Source organism: Neophocaena asiaeorientalis, unplaced genomic scaffold (genome assembly GCF_003031525.2).
Source record: "Neophocaena asiaeorientalis asiaeorientalis breed wild unplaced genomic scaffold, Neophocaena_asiaeorientalis_V1.1 scaffold7, whole genome shotgun sequence".
Taxonomy (NCBI): domain Eukaryota; kingdom Metazoa; phylum Chordata; class Mammalia; order Artiodactyla; family Phocoenidae; genus Neophocaena; species Neophocaena asiaeorientalis.
The window spans coordinates 5,562,344-5,576,485 of record NW_020185337.1 but is presented as its reverse complement, the minus strand read 5'-3'; the positions used below and the strand labels follow the sequence as shown (position 1 = coordinate 5,576,485).

At 34.8% G+C, this 14,142-nt stretch overlaps 1 protein-coding gene across 1 annotated transcript in view; it reads right to left on the bottom strand.

Annotated features, from left to right (window-relative positions):
* INPP4B (inositol polyphosphate-4-phosphatase type II B) overlaps window positions 1-14,142 on the bottom strand; it is a 480,337-nt gene that overhangs the window by 168,519 nt on the left and 297,676 nt on the right. Inside the window, exon 11 of the mRNA XM_024736048.1 lies at window positions 9,727-9,874. Coding sequence (XP_024591816.1) covers window positions 9,727-9,874 — 148 coding nt within the window. The remainder of the gene's footprint in view (window positions 1-9,726; window positions 9,875-14,142) is intronic.

The window sequence follows — 14,142 nt, the reverse complement described above, 5'->3', positions numbered from 1 at the left end:
ATTCCTTTAACAAATATTTAGCAGTGCTGATTATCCTTATTCATGCCAGGCACTATAATAAGAACTTTATAAATATTCACTCATTCTATATGCATAACAGCCCAAGGAAGTAGGTATTATTATTATCATCCTTATTTTTTAAATGAGGAAACTGAGACTCAGGGAAGATAAGTAATTTACCCAAAGTTATCCAGATAGTGAGTAGCAGAGTTGGGATGAAGCCCAGGAGGTTTGTCTAGGGCGCCCATGCTTTAAACTACTATGCTAGATAGACTCTCCATTAGAAATACAGCACAGTCTCACTCTCACTAGAAATCACATCAAGAAACATATCTTGATACTATCAGCTTGAGGAAAAAACAAAATAAAACCCTTGTGTTTTTGTAGATAAGGGTAAAGCTTGATGTCAGCCTTCTGATTCTTTACGTTAAATTCCAATGAGCAGGAAGAAAAGGGGATTTTATGTTACTAGAACTCTTTAAAATTAGAGATGCTACTGCTGGTTATCCTAGATCAGTGCTGTCCAATAGAACTCTCTGTGTGATGGAGATGTTCCAAAGCTGTGCTATTTAATTACAATGGTTACTAGCCATCTGTGACTACTGCACACTTAAAATGTGACTAAGGTGACGGAGAAACTAAATTTTAAATTTCATTTCATTTTAACAAATTTTAACTTAAGTTTCAATAGCCACATGGAGCAAGCAGCATCTGTACTTAATAGCAGAGACCTCGATGGTTCAATTAAGAGCCAAAGAGGGCTCCTTTCTTTCTTCTAAACCTTGTGCTTGCCCATTATGTCCTACATCAAAGAATTATAACTTATCTATTCAGTCATGCAGGTCAGAATGCTTAAGTTATTCTGCACGTCTTACCTCCAGAGATAATCCATCACCAAACTCTGCTCATCAGAAAAAAGCCCAAACGTTTGTACATTTTACCATTTCCCCCCAACCACCATGGTCTAAGTCACCATCATTGTTCGCCCAGACAGACACAACATCCCCTAAATTGTTTTATCCCTCCACACTTGCTTCCCTTTTTCTAAGTGTAATCACGTCATTCTCTTCATGCAATTTCAGTTGTTCTTGGGAAAAGACTACATTCCTGAGTGCTTATTATATGCCAGGTATTATGCTAGATTCCAGGAATAGTACAATAAGAAAATTGACAAGTTCCTAACTAGAAGGCCCTAACTAATCTGAAGTCTGAAGCCTGACTATCATTCCAAAATCACTGTCTCAGCTCTAAATACACCAGCTTTGTGAGAGAACTCCATTTTTCTGCCCACTGGGAATTTGTAGTACCATATAATAAACGTATCTATGAGGTATGCTAGGTTAGTAAACTAAAGGAGATTACAAATAAATTATAGGCTCGGTTTTCTGACTGAAACACTATCAACATTCAGCTAAGATGAAAAATAACAACAACAATAGTTTTGATATAATGGGTGTCTACCGTGTATATGATTCTTTACATAAGTGATAAGAGTGGTTTCCACACATTAAAGGCCTCTGTACATATGCACCAGGCATTTTTCAATAGCTCTTTTTTTTTTCGATACGTGGGCCTCTCACTGTTGTGGCCTCTCCCGTTGCGGAGCACAGGCTCCGGACGCGCAGGCACAGCGGCCATGGCTCAGGGGCCCAGTCGCTCCACGGCATGTGGGATCTTCCCGGACCGGGGCACGAACCCGTGTCCCCTGCATCGGCAGGCGGACCCCCAACCACTGCGCCACCAGGGAAGCCCTCGATAGCTCATTTTAAACCTCACAATAACCTTGTGCACTTATTATTTAATCCCTTCTTTACAGTTGAGGAAACTGAATTATGGCAGTTAGTTAATTTGTGCCATGCCACATAGCTATTAAGTAGAATTGGGAGAGCCAGGTTTCAAACCCAGAGCTGCACTTACATACACACACACCCCCAATCCCACAGCCGTAAGTGCTAGAGTCTCCTGGTTGTTCACTTAATTTCTACAGTAGCCCTGTAGGACAAATGATAATATTATTATCTAAAAAGTGAAAAAAACATTGAAAATTGAGAAATTATGTAATCTTCTAAAAATTATAAGTACGTATCAAATGGCAGATAAAGAGGTTTTGGACTCGGGTTGATAATTATTCCAATTCCGTGTTTTTATCATTGCAACGTACACTCTCTCCTACTCAATCCATGTGAAATAAAGAATCCTGGCACAATGGACAAACATGCTTCTGAATGAGCTTTGCCTTATTTGTTCCTGTGGGGCTATGGTAATAACCAAACAGCAAAATAAAACACGTATTTCTATCGCCAGCTTGGTGATACTAAGCGCTCCACAGGACATCTCATTCAATGATACCAAGAATCTATAATGATGAACTTAATGGCACACAGCATCTGCCCTCAATACTAGGAGTTGGTAGGGCCAATGCGCTCTTTCCACGATAAATAATATACCGCATGGTATTCCAACTGTGCATCAACGTGGCGTGAAGAAAAAGGAACAGAAGTAACACTCGTGAGGTACGAGTCAACAGTGGAGTCCCAATGGGATACTTCTTTATGCATCACTTTTGGATATTTAGGACTTAAGATTTTCCTCAGAGAAAGCAAACAAGAGAGACAGAAAGAAACACAAAGAGAAACAAAGCGGAAGAGATAGAACGCTATTAAAAACATCTATGAAATTCATCAGTTTGAGGTTTATTCAGTATCTATGAGACCTAAACAGAATAGCTGACTCCTTATTACTTTTCCCACTAATCAGTGTTTCTTGAAGGTCAGTAAAGATTTTCAGTGTGCTTTTATCTAAGCATGCAAATGTCAGTAGACGTCTCAAAAGTCATGTGCTTCAGCCAGGCCAAAATAAACACGGTGTAAGATGAGGCTGGAGATGTAGGTAGACAGGAGCCCTTGTTTGCCTTGTAGGCCGTGTGAAGGGGAAACCTCGTCTGGTGATAAATTTTGAAAAGAAGATCTAACCACGTTCAATGGACAGGTTGGCTCACTATGTGGTAAAATCCTACTGTACAACTTTTTGAAATAGAATTTATATGAATATATTCTAGTTCATAATTCCTAGTATATACTTTTAACATTTTTTAAATGGCACTCCTGTAGCATTATTGGTTTGAAATAATACGAACCTTTTTGAATGTAATAGTCACAAAATGCTTTAAGATAAGGTGCAAGGTCAGAAAATTAAGTATCTTCCTCATTTCTTTCAAACTAGGTATATTGCTTAGAAAACCCATTTAATAGTGTATGATAATATTTAAGTCAGCATGTAGAACATGTCTCTGAAATGTAACCTGTGCAGCAACTAGGATTTCAACCTGGGATTTCAAAGTATCTTACTATTTTTTGGCATATATAAGAATATACTGCATTCAAGAAATAGATTTAAGACTAGATAGATAGACAGACAGATAGATACACTTATCATAGGTCTGTAATATAGCTCTAAAAATGAAGAATATAGAATATTTGAAATATATAGTATTGAACAAAACAGTGTCTTCATTGACATAAAATATTTTATCACCATGAATTTAGTATATGTACGATATTTACAAACACTAATATCTAAGAGAAAGCATTCACATTCTCTAAAAGAAGTGTTAGCAAGATTTTTATTTAAACTTTCTATGTCCCAAATTCTATTACATTTTCCCTACTAAAGGGTTTGGCTCAGATGTTTATATTTTATTTACAAGATTGTTCCTCTGCCTGGTACACACAAATATTTATGTCTTATATAAAACCTAAGGACATCTTAAAGTTAATTGTTATAAATTATTCTTATCCTTTCTTTTAGACTCCCAAAATTATATTCAAGGAAGTTTCTCTCCTTCCTCACCCCTGGGACCAATGAAGAAAAATATAAAGAGAGCAGAAATGAAACAGGAGAAAAAGAGAAAAATACATGATATAAATCAAACTAATTTTTTCCTGGGGAGTTTTATGGACCATGAGGTTCATTGTCACCGAAATACTTCATTTCTTTAAAACTTTTGTACCATAATAAGTTTTCAAACATCATATTATAATGTAGAAAAGTATATGTTTTGATAAAACCAAACACCCTATGGCCACCCAAGCCTCCCATCTAAACATATATGTGTGCACATCATCATTTAATATGGTATGTGTAGCTGCCATGGAGCTTCAACGTCACAAGTTCCATCATTTCTTCTATTAACTGACACATTTCAATGTTGACTAAGCAAAGCAAGCTTTTTTTTACTTAACATCTTTATTGGAGTGTAATTGCTTTACAATGGTGTGTTAGTTTCTGCTTATAACAAAGTGAATCAGTTATACATATACACATATCCCTATATCATAGAAGATATACAGATTGACAACAAAAACATGAAAGAATGCTCAACATCATTAATCATTAGAGAAATGCAAATCAAAACTACAAAGCAAACTTTTGAAGTAATACAAAATCTGAAGAAAATACTCAATATAAACAAAATACGTGGCAACACTAAAACAAGCTATAAACATTTTATAGGTGGTAGTTTGGCAAGACCTACATAACTTGCCTGCATGCAACCCAAGGTGAAGGACTGTAAAGCCTGTGGCATTATAAACACAGGCAAAAATACACATAAACACACACACACACACATACACACACATCTTCTATGTATTTAGGATCTCTGAGCTGTCTTCAACATGTACTCTCCTTTTTCTCTCCATTGCACTAACTCTATAATAAACCAGTTGTGTTTTCCCCCCCATCCTTCAAGGAGGCTAGATCAAAGAACTGGGCTACTTTATAATGCCACATCCCTTAGGCATCACGATTATAGAATCATTTAGTAAACTTCTCAGAAGCGAGGTGTTATACTGATACTTGGTAAGCAGGACCTCCCCGTCTTCCCTTCCCAACACATAATTCCAGCATAGCACTTAAGAGGTTATACATCACTGCTGTCTCCTTGATACCCCTGCTGGAAATCTGCATATTTATAACATTTTTAATCAGATTATGTGAGTCTGCAATGTGAACCATGGATCTTTTTTATTTATATTTTAATTGAAGAATTGTTAATTTATAATGTTGTGTTAATTTCTAGTGTACAGCAAAATGATGTAGTTATACATATATGTATATATTCTTTTTCAGATTCTTTTCCATTATAGGTTATTACAAGATAATGAGCATATTTCCCTGAGCTACACAGTAGGTCATTGTTGTTTACCTGTTTTATATATAGTAGTTTGTATCTGTTAATCCCAAACTCTCTGCTCTCCCTTCCCTCCGCTATCACCTTTGGTAACCATAGATTTGTTTCCTATGTCTGTGAGTTTATTTCTGCTTTGTAAATAAGTTCAATTGTATCATTTGTTCATAAAAAAGTGAACCATGGATTTTAAGGAAGCAAGGCCATTGGCAGAAAAGCCGTTATAGACCACTACACTATCACAGGCAAGAAATGATGGTGGTTGGGATTAGAATGGATAGAGTGAAAACATAAAAAATAAATGAATTTGAGGGAAATTGTGGAATTAGCATGATTAGAAATTGATACTTGAACTTGAATGTGGAATGTGGATAGGTTTGGTGAGACAAGACAAAAATACTTATGTTTTATGTTTCTGCATTGAACTGTTGAAGAGAGGGTGGCATTTACTGAGACAGGAATTATTTGAGGGAGAATGATTTAAATGTGGTACCAGGGCATGGTAATCGTGGGGACCAAAAGTCTGCTTTCCACAGTGAAGCTCACGAAGATGAGGGTAGATGTAGAAAATAAAGACACAGTATTTCTTCTGGGTGGTGGGTTTAGAGTGATTTTTTCTTCTCTTTTATATTTTCACTATTTTCTATAGTGACCATATATTATTTTTACAGAAAAAAATTACCACACATTCTATATATTTTAAAAAATATGGCTTCAGGAGCAAAGAGGCAGAAAATTGCTAATATAAGCCTTTATTCACAACAGTAAACATAACTTGTCATCTACGATTTCCTGCCTGTGAATTTTTGGGGCCTAAACCGTAATATAAAATTCAAAGTTTAGCGTTGTGAAAACACGTCACTGCCAGCGCAACAGATGTTATATATCTGAACTTGAACTCAGAAGGTATTAGTGTTTAGGCCAATCAGAGGGAGGCCCCAAAGAATTTAAACTCTATCACAGCCCTAAGACTTTGTGTATGTACAATCTCAAAGTTAATAAAAGTAGTTCACGTTGAGTCCAATGTCACACTAAGGGACTAATAGCAAGAGAAGTTTTAGATGGCAGCTGCAGGCAAGGGCACTGGGTATGAGTGAGGGAAAGTAGCTGTTGCACCATTATGTCCCTGCCAACATTTACTCCATATCATGACGGCTGAGAAGGACAACATTTTCCTCATGGATACATACAGGTATGCATTAGGCAAAGAGGCGTGCCATGCACACACCTGGTCCCTGCCAACAGACTCACACTAACTTAGCCTGTCGAGTGTTTACCAATCCCAGACATGATAAAATTAATAATATACCTTCAAATGCATGAGTGGGATTTCATTCTTACCGAGTTAAATAGATTACAAAACTACTAATAATGCCTTGTCTTTAAGACACAGTTGTGACTAGACACATACCTAATATTCCCTAAATTCCCTTTCTTACTTGCTATTTTTGTTCACAGTTAAATCCACACTCAAACTTAGGAAATCTCTACCTGCGAGTTTATGAGGCTGATATCAATCATAGCAGTGTTTTCAGAAAATTTTCCGTTTTCTATTCCCTTGGTGAAGGAGGGAAGTTATGTAACAAAGTATTCAAAGAATACCCTAATTACCCCTATAGGGAGATGACAACACACCAACACAGAGAAGTTGTAGAAGAGTTTACGTCTGGGGTGAAAAGTGAGACTGAAAGAGTCAGTGGCTCATGAAAGAAAGTGTAGGATTGTCAAAATCCAGACTTCACAGAAGTCTGACCATGTTTGCAAATTCATCATCTTGGTAATTGAGAGGAAACATCTCACTTTTGTAAAATATTTTGTAAAATACTTACTATTTGGTCCTTAAGGAAAAGTTTTTGCAACCCCTGTTATACAGCTAAATTCATACTGTGATTACTGACTTTCCTAAGAAAAAGAAAGAAAGAAAGAAAAGGAAAGAAAGACTGTATATCTATGTCTGTGTGTCTGTCTATCTCTCTGTCTATCCATCTATAACTATCTCCATCCATCCACAGGTCCTATGAATAGGGACTTAATGGCAGCTTTTATCTACTGCTCATTTACTTACTGCTCTTCACCAACTAAAATGATATAATTTAGTTAATAGTTATTTTAAAGATTCAGAAAGTAGCTGTTTCAGTTACTTAGCATAATATAAAGTTGCCCTGGCACCTTTTTTTTTGAAGAAAAGAGTCAAAGCTTTTTAAAAAATAATTCTCTCAAGATAGATTTCCAAGCATGAAAATGAAGCACCTTGTACTCTTTGCAACTACTGAAAGATAAGGGCACGATGACACCCACAGTCTTCATCAAACCACCTAAGAAAATCTATTAAAATTGTGCTGTTGAGAGGAAGGTTGAGGTAAGTATAACACTTTCTGGGATCTGAGTAAGAATAGGGGTAAAAGAGTCATGTCATTTGCAGTGACATGGATGGACCTAGAGATCGTCAAACTGAGTGAAGTAAGTCAGACAGAGAAAGACAAATACCATATGATATCATTTATATGTGGAATCTAGAAAAATGGTACAAATGAACTTATTTACAAAACAGAAATAGAGTCACAGATGTAAAAAACAAACTTATGGTTACCAGGAGGGAAAAGGGGGGAGGGATAAATTGGGAGATTGGGGTTGACATATACACACTACTGTATATAAAATAGATAATTAATAAGGACCTACTGTATAGCACAGGGAGCACTACTCAGCACTCTGTAACGACCGATATGGGAAAAGAATCTAAAAAAGAGTGGATACATGTATGTGTATAACTGATTCACTTTGCTGTACAGCAGAAACTAACATAACCTTGTAAATCAACTCTACTCCAATAAAAATTAAAACAAAACAAAAGAGGCCAAAAAAAGAACTTCAGAGTAAAGCTCTGTCTGGGCCGGAGATTTCACCCAACCAAGAAAAATGTTTCAAGTCCTTCTGTAGGACAATGTCCCATTCTTACATTCTTAATTTGTTATGTTGTATCATGTTAATTTCATATTATAATTTAATGATTACAGTATATTAATTTATATTATATTATAAATATAATTCTTAATTTAAATTATTGTCTCAGTTGGATAGCATATATCTTCGAGGGTAGATTCTTTAAGAAAGTTTGGTGAATGACATTTTCTGAGCTTCTGCGTATTTAAGTATGTCATTTCCATTGCCTTCACTCATTAAAAAAAGTCATAACTTGACCCTATATAATAAAGTGGGCCACAACCTTTTTCTCTCAAAAAATCAAAAATCAGTAGATGTTACTCCATGGACTTCTGCAGAGAAGTAAGTATAAGGTTAGTCTAATTTTAGCATGTAAAATAAAAACCCGCATAAGTTTTCACTGTTTCCAAGTTTTTGCATGAATTGTTCTTTCCCAAGAAAGAACATTTGAGAAGAACTTATTGTGTTTGTCTTCCACATCCGAGATGTGATTTCTTAGTGTCAAATCTGTTCTTCTCTGCTGGCTTTGTGGATTTAATTTGCCTACTGCATTTAAAAATTTCATTATTCTCTCCATTATTCTTTTCTTCTCAGCATTTTTCCTAAAAGGTGATGGTTCTCAACTTAAGGGTTTTCTAATTCCTTTTCGTAATAACCATACCTTATATTCTACTGAGATCACTAGTCAATTTCCTTACAGTCTTTCCTATTTCCCTTTTGAGTCTTCAACATGATTTTTTCTCTACTTTTCTTTAGAAAATTTTAAAGATTCATAATTGATTTTTTTTCAACACATTTTAATGGTGGGAGATTTACACAGAAAAGGTGTAATGTAAGCCACAAATGAGAGTCACACATGTGATTAACATTTTCTAGTGGTCAGTAGTCATATGTAAAAAGTAAAAAGATATCATATTTTAGATTCTACATGATATCACTTATATGTGGAACCTAAAATATGACACAAATGAACCTATCTTTGAAACAGAGTCATGGACATAGAGAACAGTCTGGTGGTTGCCAAGGGGGAGGGGTTTGAGGAAGGGATGGAGTGGGAGTTTGGGGTTAGCAGATGTAAGCTATTATATATAGAATGGATAAACAACAAGGTTCTACTGTATAGCACAGGGGACTATATTCAATACCCTGGGATAAACCATAATGAAAAAGAATATTAAAAAATGCATATAATATCTATAACTGAATGCTTTGCTGTATAGCAGAAATTAACAAGACATTGTAAATCAACTATACTTCAATAAAAAATAAAATTAAAAGTAGAAAGAGAAGCACATAAAATTAATATCATATTGTATTCAACCCCAGTAGAGCCAAAATGTTAACATTTCATTATGAAATCAGTCTTTTTTTGTTTGTGTGCTATGAATTCAAAATCTGGTGTTTATACTACACTTGGCAGAACATCTCAAAGTGGACTAATGACATTTCAAGTGATTAATAGTCATACAGGGCTAGGAGTCATCATACTGGACAATGCAGATCTAGATTTTTATGTTATCATCATACTTTAAGAAAAAATGTTTCATAAAGAAAAAAATTAATGTAAGAGACAATCATAAATCACTTTCTCTTACCTACACAAATCTTCTTTGATTTGAAGAGAGATCAATTCCTTAGGAATATGAAAAGAAAGTATGCTCTCTGACATCTGCTCCCGGATTCGCATCCACTTATTGTCAGATGTGGGAAATCTATATAATTTACACACTGGGTTCTTTAACACTGGAAAAGGAGAAAAAAATAAAGTTAATAGTTAGATTACAAAGATATGCACTTTAGATAAAGATCAATTAACAAAATCATTAATCAGGATACCATTCTAATATTTGATCAAAATTTTTTATCATAATCCGTAGTGTGACTGAGTTTCTAAGAATTTTCTCCTTATATCTTATTTTTTTCAGTAGCTTCTTGGATATAGTTTTTATTGAATTAAAAGGTGATACAACAAATTCCAATTCATAAATGTGGCTACTATGGCTCTCTGACATACCACCTATTAATTCCTTTTCCTTCTAAAGATTTTCTTAAAGTATATGTAATTATAAATATAGATGAAAATATATGGATTTATACACCATACATGCTTTGAAAAAATACATTTCTGGATTTCTTCCAATCACTCTTAGTCAGCTTTACCCACTTATATAGTAGGTGACAACTGATATGTTATATTAGAGGTTTTAAATGACCCTACTACCAAAAGCGACTTTTTTCTTAAATGTCAGAAAGGTTCATTCCTTGGCTTAAGATCTATTACAATTCAAATATGATTCATACTTTAGTGTCAATAAGTCAATAACACTTTCCTAAAACCATATATTATCAGAAGCAAGACAGGGAGACTATGAACAAGCTGAATATTTGAGATGGGTGACCGTGATTAGGGGAGAAATAACATGGTCATGTCATCAAGGATTTTAAAAGATTTAAAGAAAAAGTGTAGGGCTAGATATTAAGATAATACTTTATACATTTTTTGTGAGGCCAGCATCCCTACCACACTACCAAGTCCTATATTTCAGGGCAGGATTTTATTTCCATTGCTGTTGGATAAAGAATATAAGAGAAATATATCAAAGCTTAATGGACAACAAAATGTGTGAATCACCAGTCAAGGACCTATGATTATTTGGCTCCAGTTTACCAATGAAGCTAATTAAAAAGAGAATTTGATATTGAAGTGGATGTAAGACTTTAAATAACGCCCAGCCTGGTATGTGGCCCAAGTCTTTTCAACATAGGGAGTAAAATACCTTTCTCATTTTAGTGTTTTATAAGGCTGTGTCTCATTCATTCTCATTTATATTTCCGTGTCTCATTGGAAATATAAATATATTTCTGAGCATTAAAATGAGGAACTATTCATCCATTCTGCAACTATCATTCTCAGAGGTCCAGTCTGACAACTATCGTTATCAGAATTGATACTAAATAGGAAACCTTTATTTCAAACATCTCATTCTTTAACGACCAGATTCAAAGCTCCCGGCACACTTATCTACCCCTTACAAGAATTAGCTAGAATGTTCACTTGTTAAAAGCATCAATAGAAGCAAGACGACAGAATATTTCCAGGATGTTGAGAGACAATATTTTAAATCTATTTTGCCATAAACATGACCTTTTAAGTTTTATCAATTAGATTACAGCACAGATCCATATATAAGGCTAATTATACTTATCTTCTTTCTCTTTTTAACGAGGTATAAAGGTATAATTGACATATAACATTATACTAGTTCCAGGTATAGAATGTAATGATTCAACATCATTTGTATATTTGTATATATCGTGAAATGATTACAGTAAGTCTTGTTAACATCTGTCACCATACATTGTCACAAAGTTTTTCTTGTGATGAGAACTTTAAAAATCTCTCTTAGGAACTTTCAAATATGCAATACAACATTATTAACTACAGTCACCAAGCTGTACATTACATCCCCATTTCTTATTTATTTTATAATTGAAAATTTATATCTTTTGACACCCTTCACCTGTTCCACCCACCACCATCCCCTGTCTCGGGCAACCACCAATTAGTTCTCTGTACCTATGAGTTCTTCTTTTTATTTGTTATGTTTTATTTTGTTTTTGCTTTTAGATTCTACATATAAGTGAGTTCATACAGTATCTGTCTTTCTCTGTCTGATATTTCACTTATCATAATGCCCTCAAGGTCCCTCCATGTTGTCACAAATGGCAAGATTTCATTCTTTTTTATGGCTGTATAATATTCCGTGTGTGTGTGTGTGTGTGTGTGTGTGTGTGTGTGTGTGTGTACCACATTTTCTTTATCCATTCGTCAGTGGAAACTTAGGGTGCTTCCATGTCTTGGCTATTGAAAATAATACCGCAATGAACACTGGGATGCATATATCTTTTTGAATTAGTGTTTTCATTTTCTTTGGATAAATACCCAGAAGTGGAATTGCTGGATCATATGGTAGTTCTATTTTTAGTTTTTGGAGGAATCTCCATATTGTTTTCCACAGTGGCTGCACCAATTTACATTCCCACCAACAGTACATGAGGGTTCCCTTTTCTCCACTTCTTGCCAGTAACACTTGTTATTTTTTGTATTTTTGATATCCATTCTAACAGATGTGAGGTGATATCTCATTGTGGTTTTGATTTGCATTTCCCTCATGATTAGTGATGTTGAGTAACTTTTCATGTACCTGTTGGACATCTGTGTGTCTTCTTTGTAAAAATGTCTATTCAGATCCTCTGCCCATTTTTAATCAGAATTTTTTTTTTTTGCTGTTACTGAGTTGTATGAGTTCTTTATATATTTTGGATATTAGCCCTTATCAGATGTCTTTTCTTTTATATGAAATACAGAAACTTACAGCCAATGAAAGAAACTATGATATTTCATTCATCTTTAAAGTGACAATGTTTTAAAGATGTAAGAATTTTACTATAACCTCTATTGCCCTATCTCTAGAGGTGGAGAAGAAAAACAATGTATGTACAGAATTCAGTATATTGTAAGTCAGCTTAAACCATTTATGGGATCTCAGGAATTCTAATATAGCTAACATGATCAGGAATATAAACGTATCCTTTTATAGTAAGACAGAAACAGTCTCTGTTTCTTTTTTTTCTGTGAAATGTCCACATTTTTCCTTAGTAACCTAAGTAAATATTCAATTACTTGGGTTATACTTAGTATATGCACTGCTTTTTAACCTCTGCTTTTTTTCTTTTTCAGGATTACACAGAATCTTTGTATCTCCCAAACCACGGTTTAAAAACCCTTCGATTTTTCTTGCCTTTAATAAAACAATAATATTTTAGAAAATCTGTATTTTTAATTAAGTTGAAAAATATGATATTCTTTATTTTATCTGTTATCACAAAACTAGTCCTTCAACTTTTGATTTTACTGTTTTCATTTTACTGCTTTTCCGTGTATTCTAAATATAAATCTTTGTTGAAATAGAGTGGTAGAAATCAAGGACAGTGTGATTAACGAGCTCCAGAACTATCCTCCGACCACCCGAGACACAACATCCAGAACCCTGTGGGAATGCTGCTGCTTTTTTAAGGAAAGCACTTGGGGCAAATAATAAACAAAAAAATCAGGCCACATGATCTAGCCGCCCCCGGAAAATTCCCAATAATGTCTCCTGTCTAACTTTCATGCTATAGGTTCTAACCTTTTGAAACTCATAGATCTCTAGACATTAGTATTTAACTGCACATAGCTCTTAGGATCTCAATGTAGACATAGTGGAATCCACTTTACAACCAAGTCTGACCCAGTAGCTTTGCTTATTGAATACCTACTACGTATAAAGCAAGAACACTTACTGTTTCTCAAAATGCCACATAACGGATTATGACTTAGAAAATACAAAATATATATATGGCCTGACTTTTAATTACCATGAAATTTGTTCCAATGGCTACAAACAGACCAGATAAGATGTTCTCAACTGAAAATTTTGCTGGGTTCATAGTGAGAAGATTTCTGCCATCCTCATATAAAAGAAAGGCAAGGTATTCATTATCAAATATTGAACAGTGGACCATAAATGATGAATGCTTTTGTCGTTTTATAAATGCTTCTCCCCTATAGCAGAGATACAGTTTCAACAATTCTGCACACACACTCCAGCTGTGTAAATGAGCCCACCACTTTCAGCTCTGGCTTTCCACTGATGTCAAGTATTTCTTCATGTAGGAGATGCATTTCTGACCATACAACAGGCTCAACTCAGCAAAAACAACTATCTAACTTATCTATTATAAGTTCTTTTTAAAGAGAGCCCTGTGTGTATTATCTTCATTTTTTTCCACTGCTTTTGCCAAAACAATTGCTAAAAATATCACGTGACAGATTCTACCAAGGGAAAAGTAGTGAAGAGATTTTGGACACCACCACAGTCTTAATAATGACTTAATAAGGATAAAGTTCTAAGATGGTCCAGATATGAATACATTCCCACTGAGATCCACCCTCTAAGGTGAACACAGGG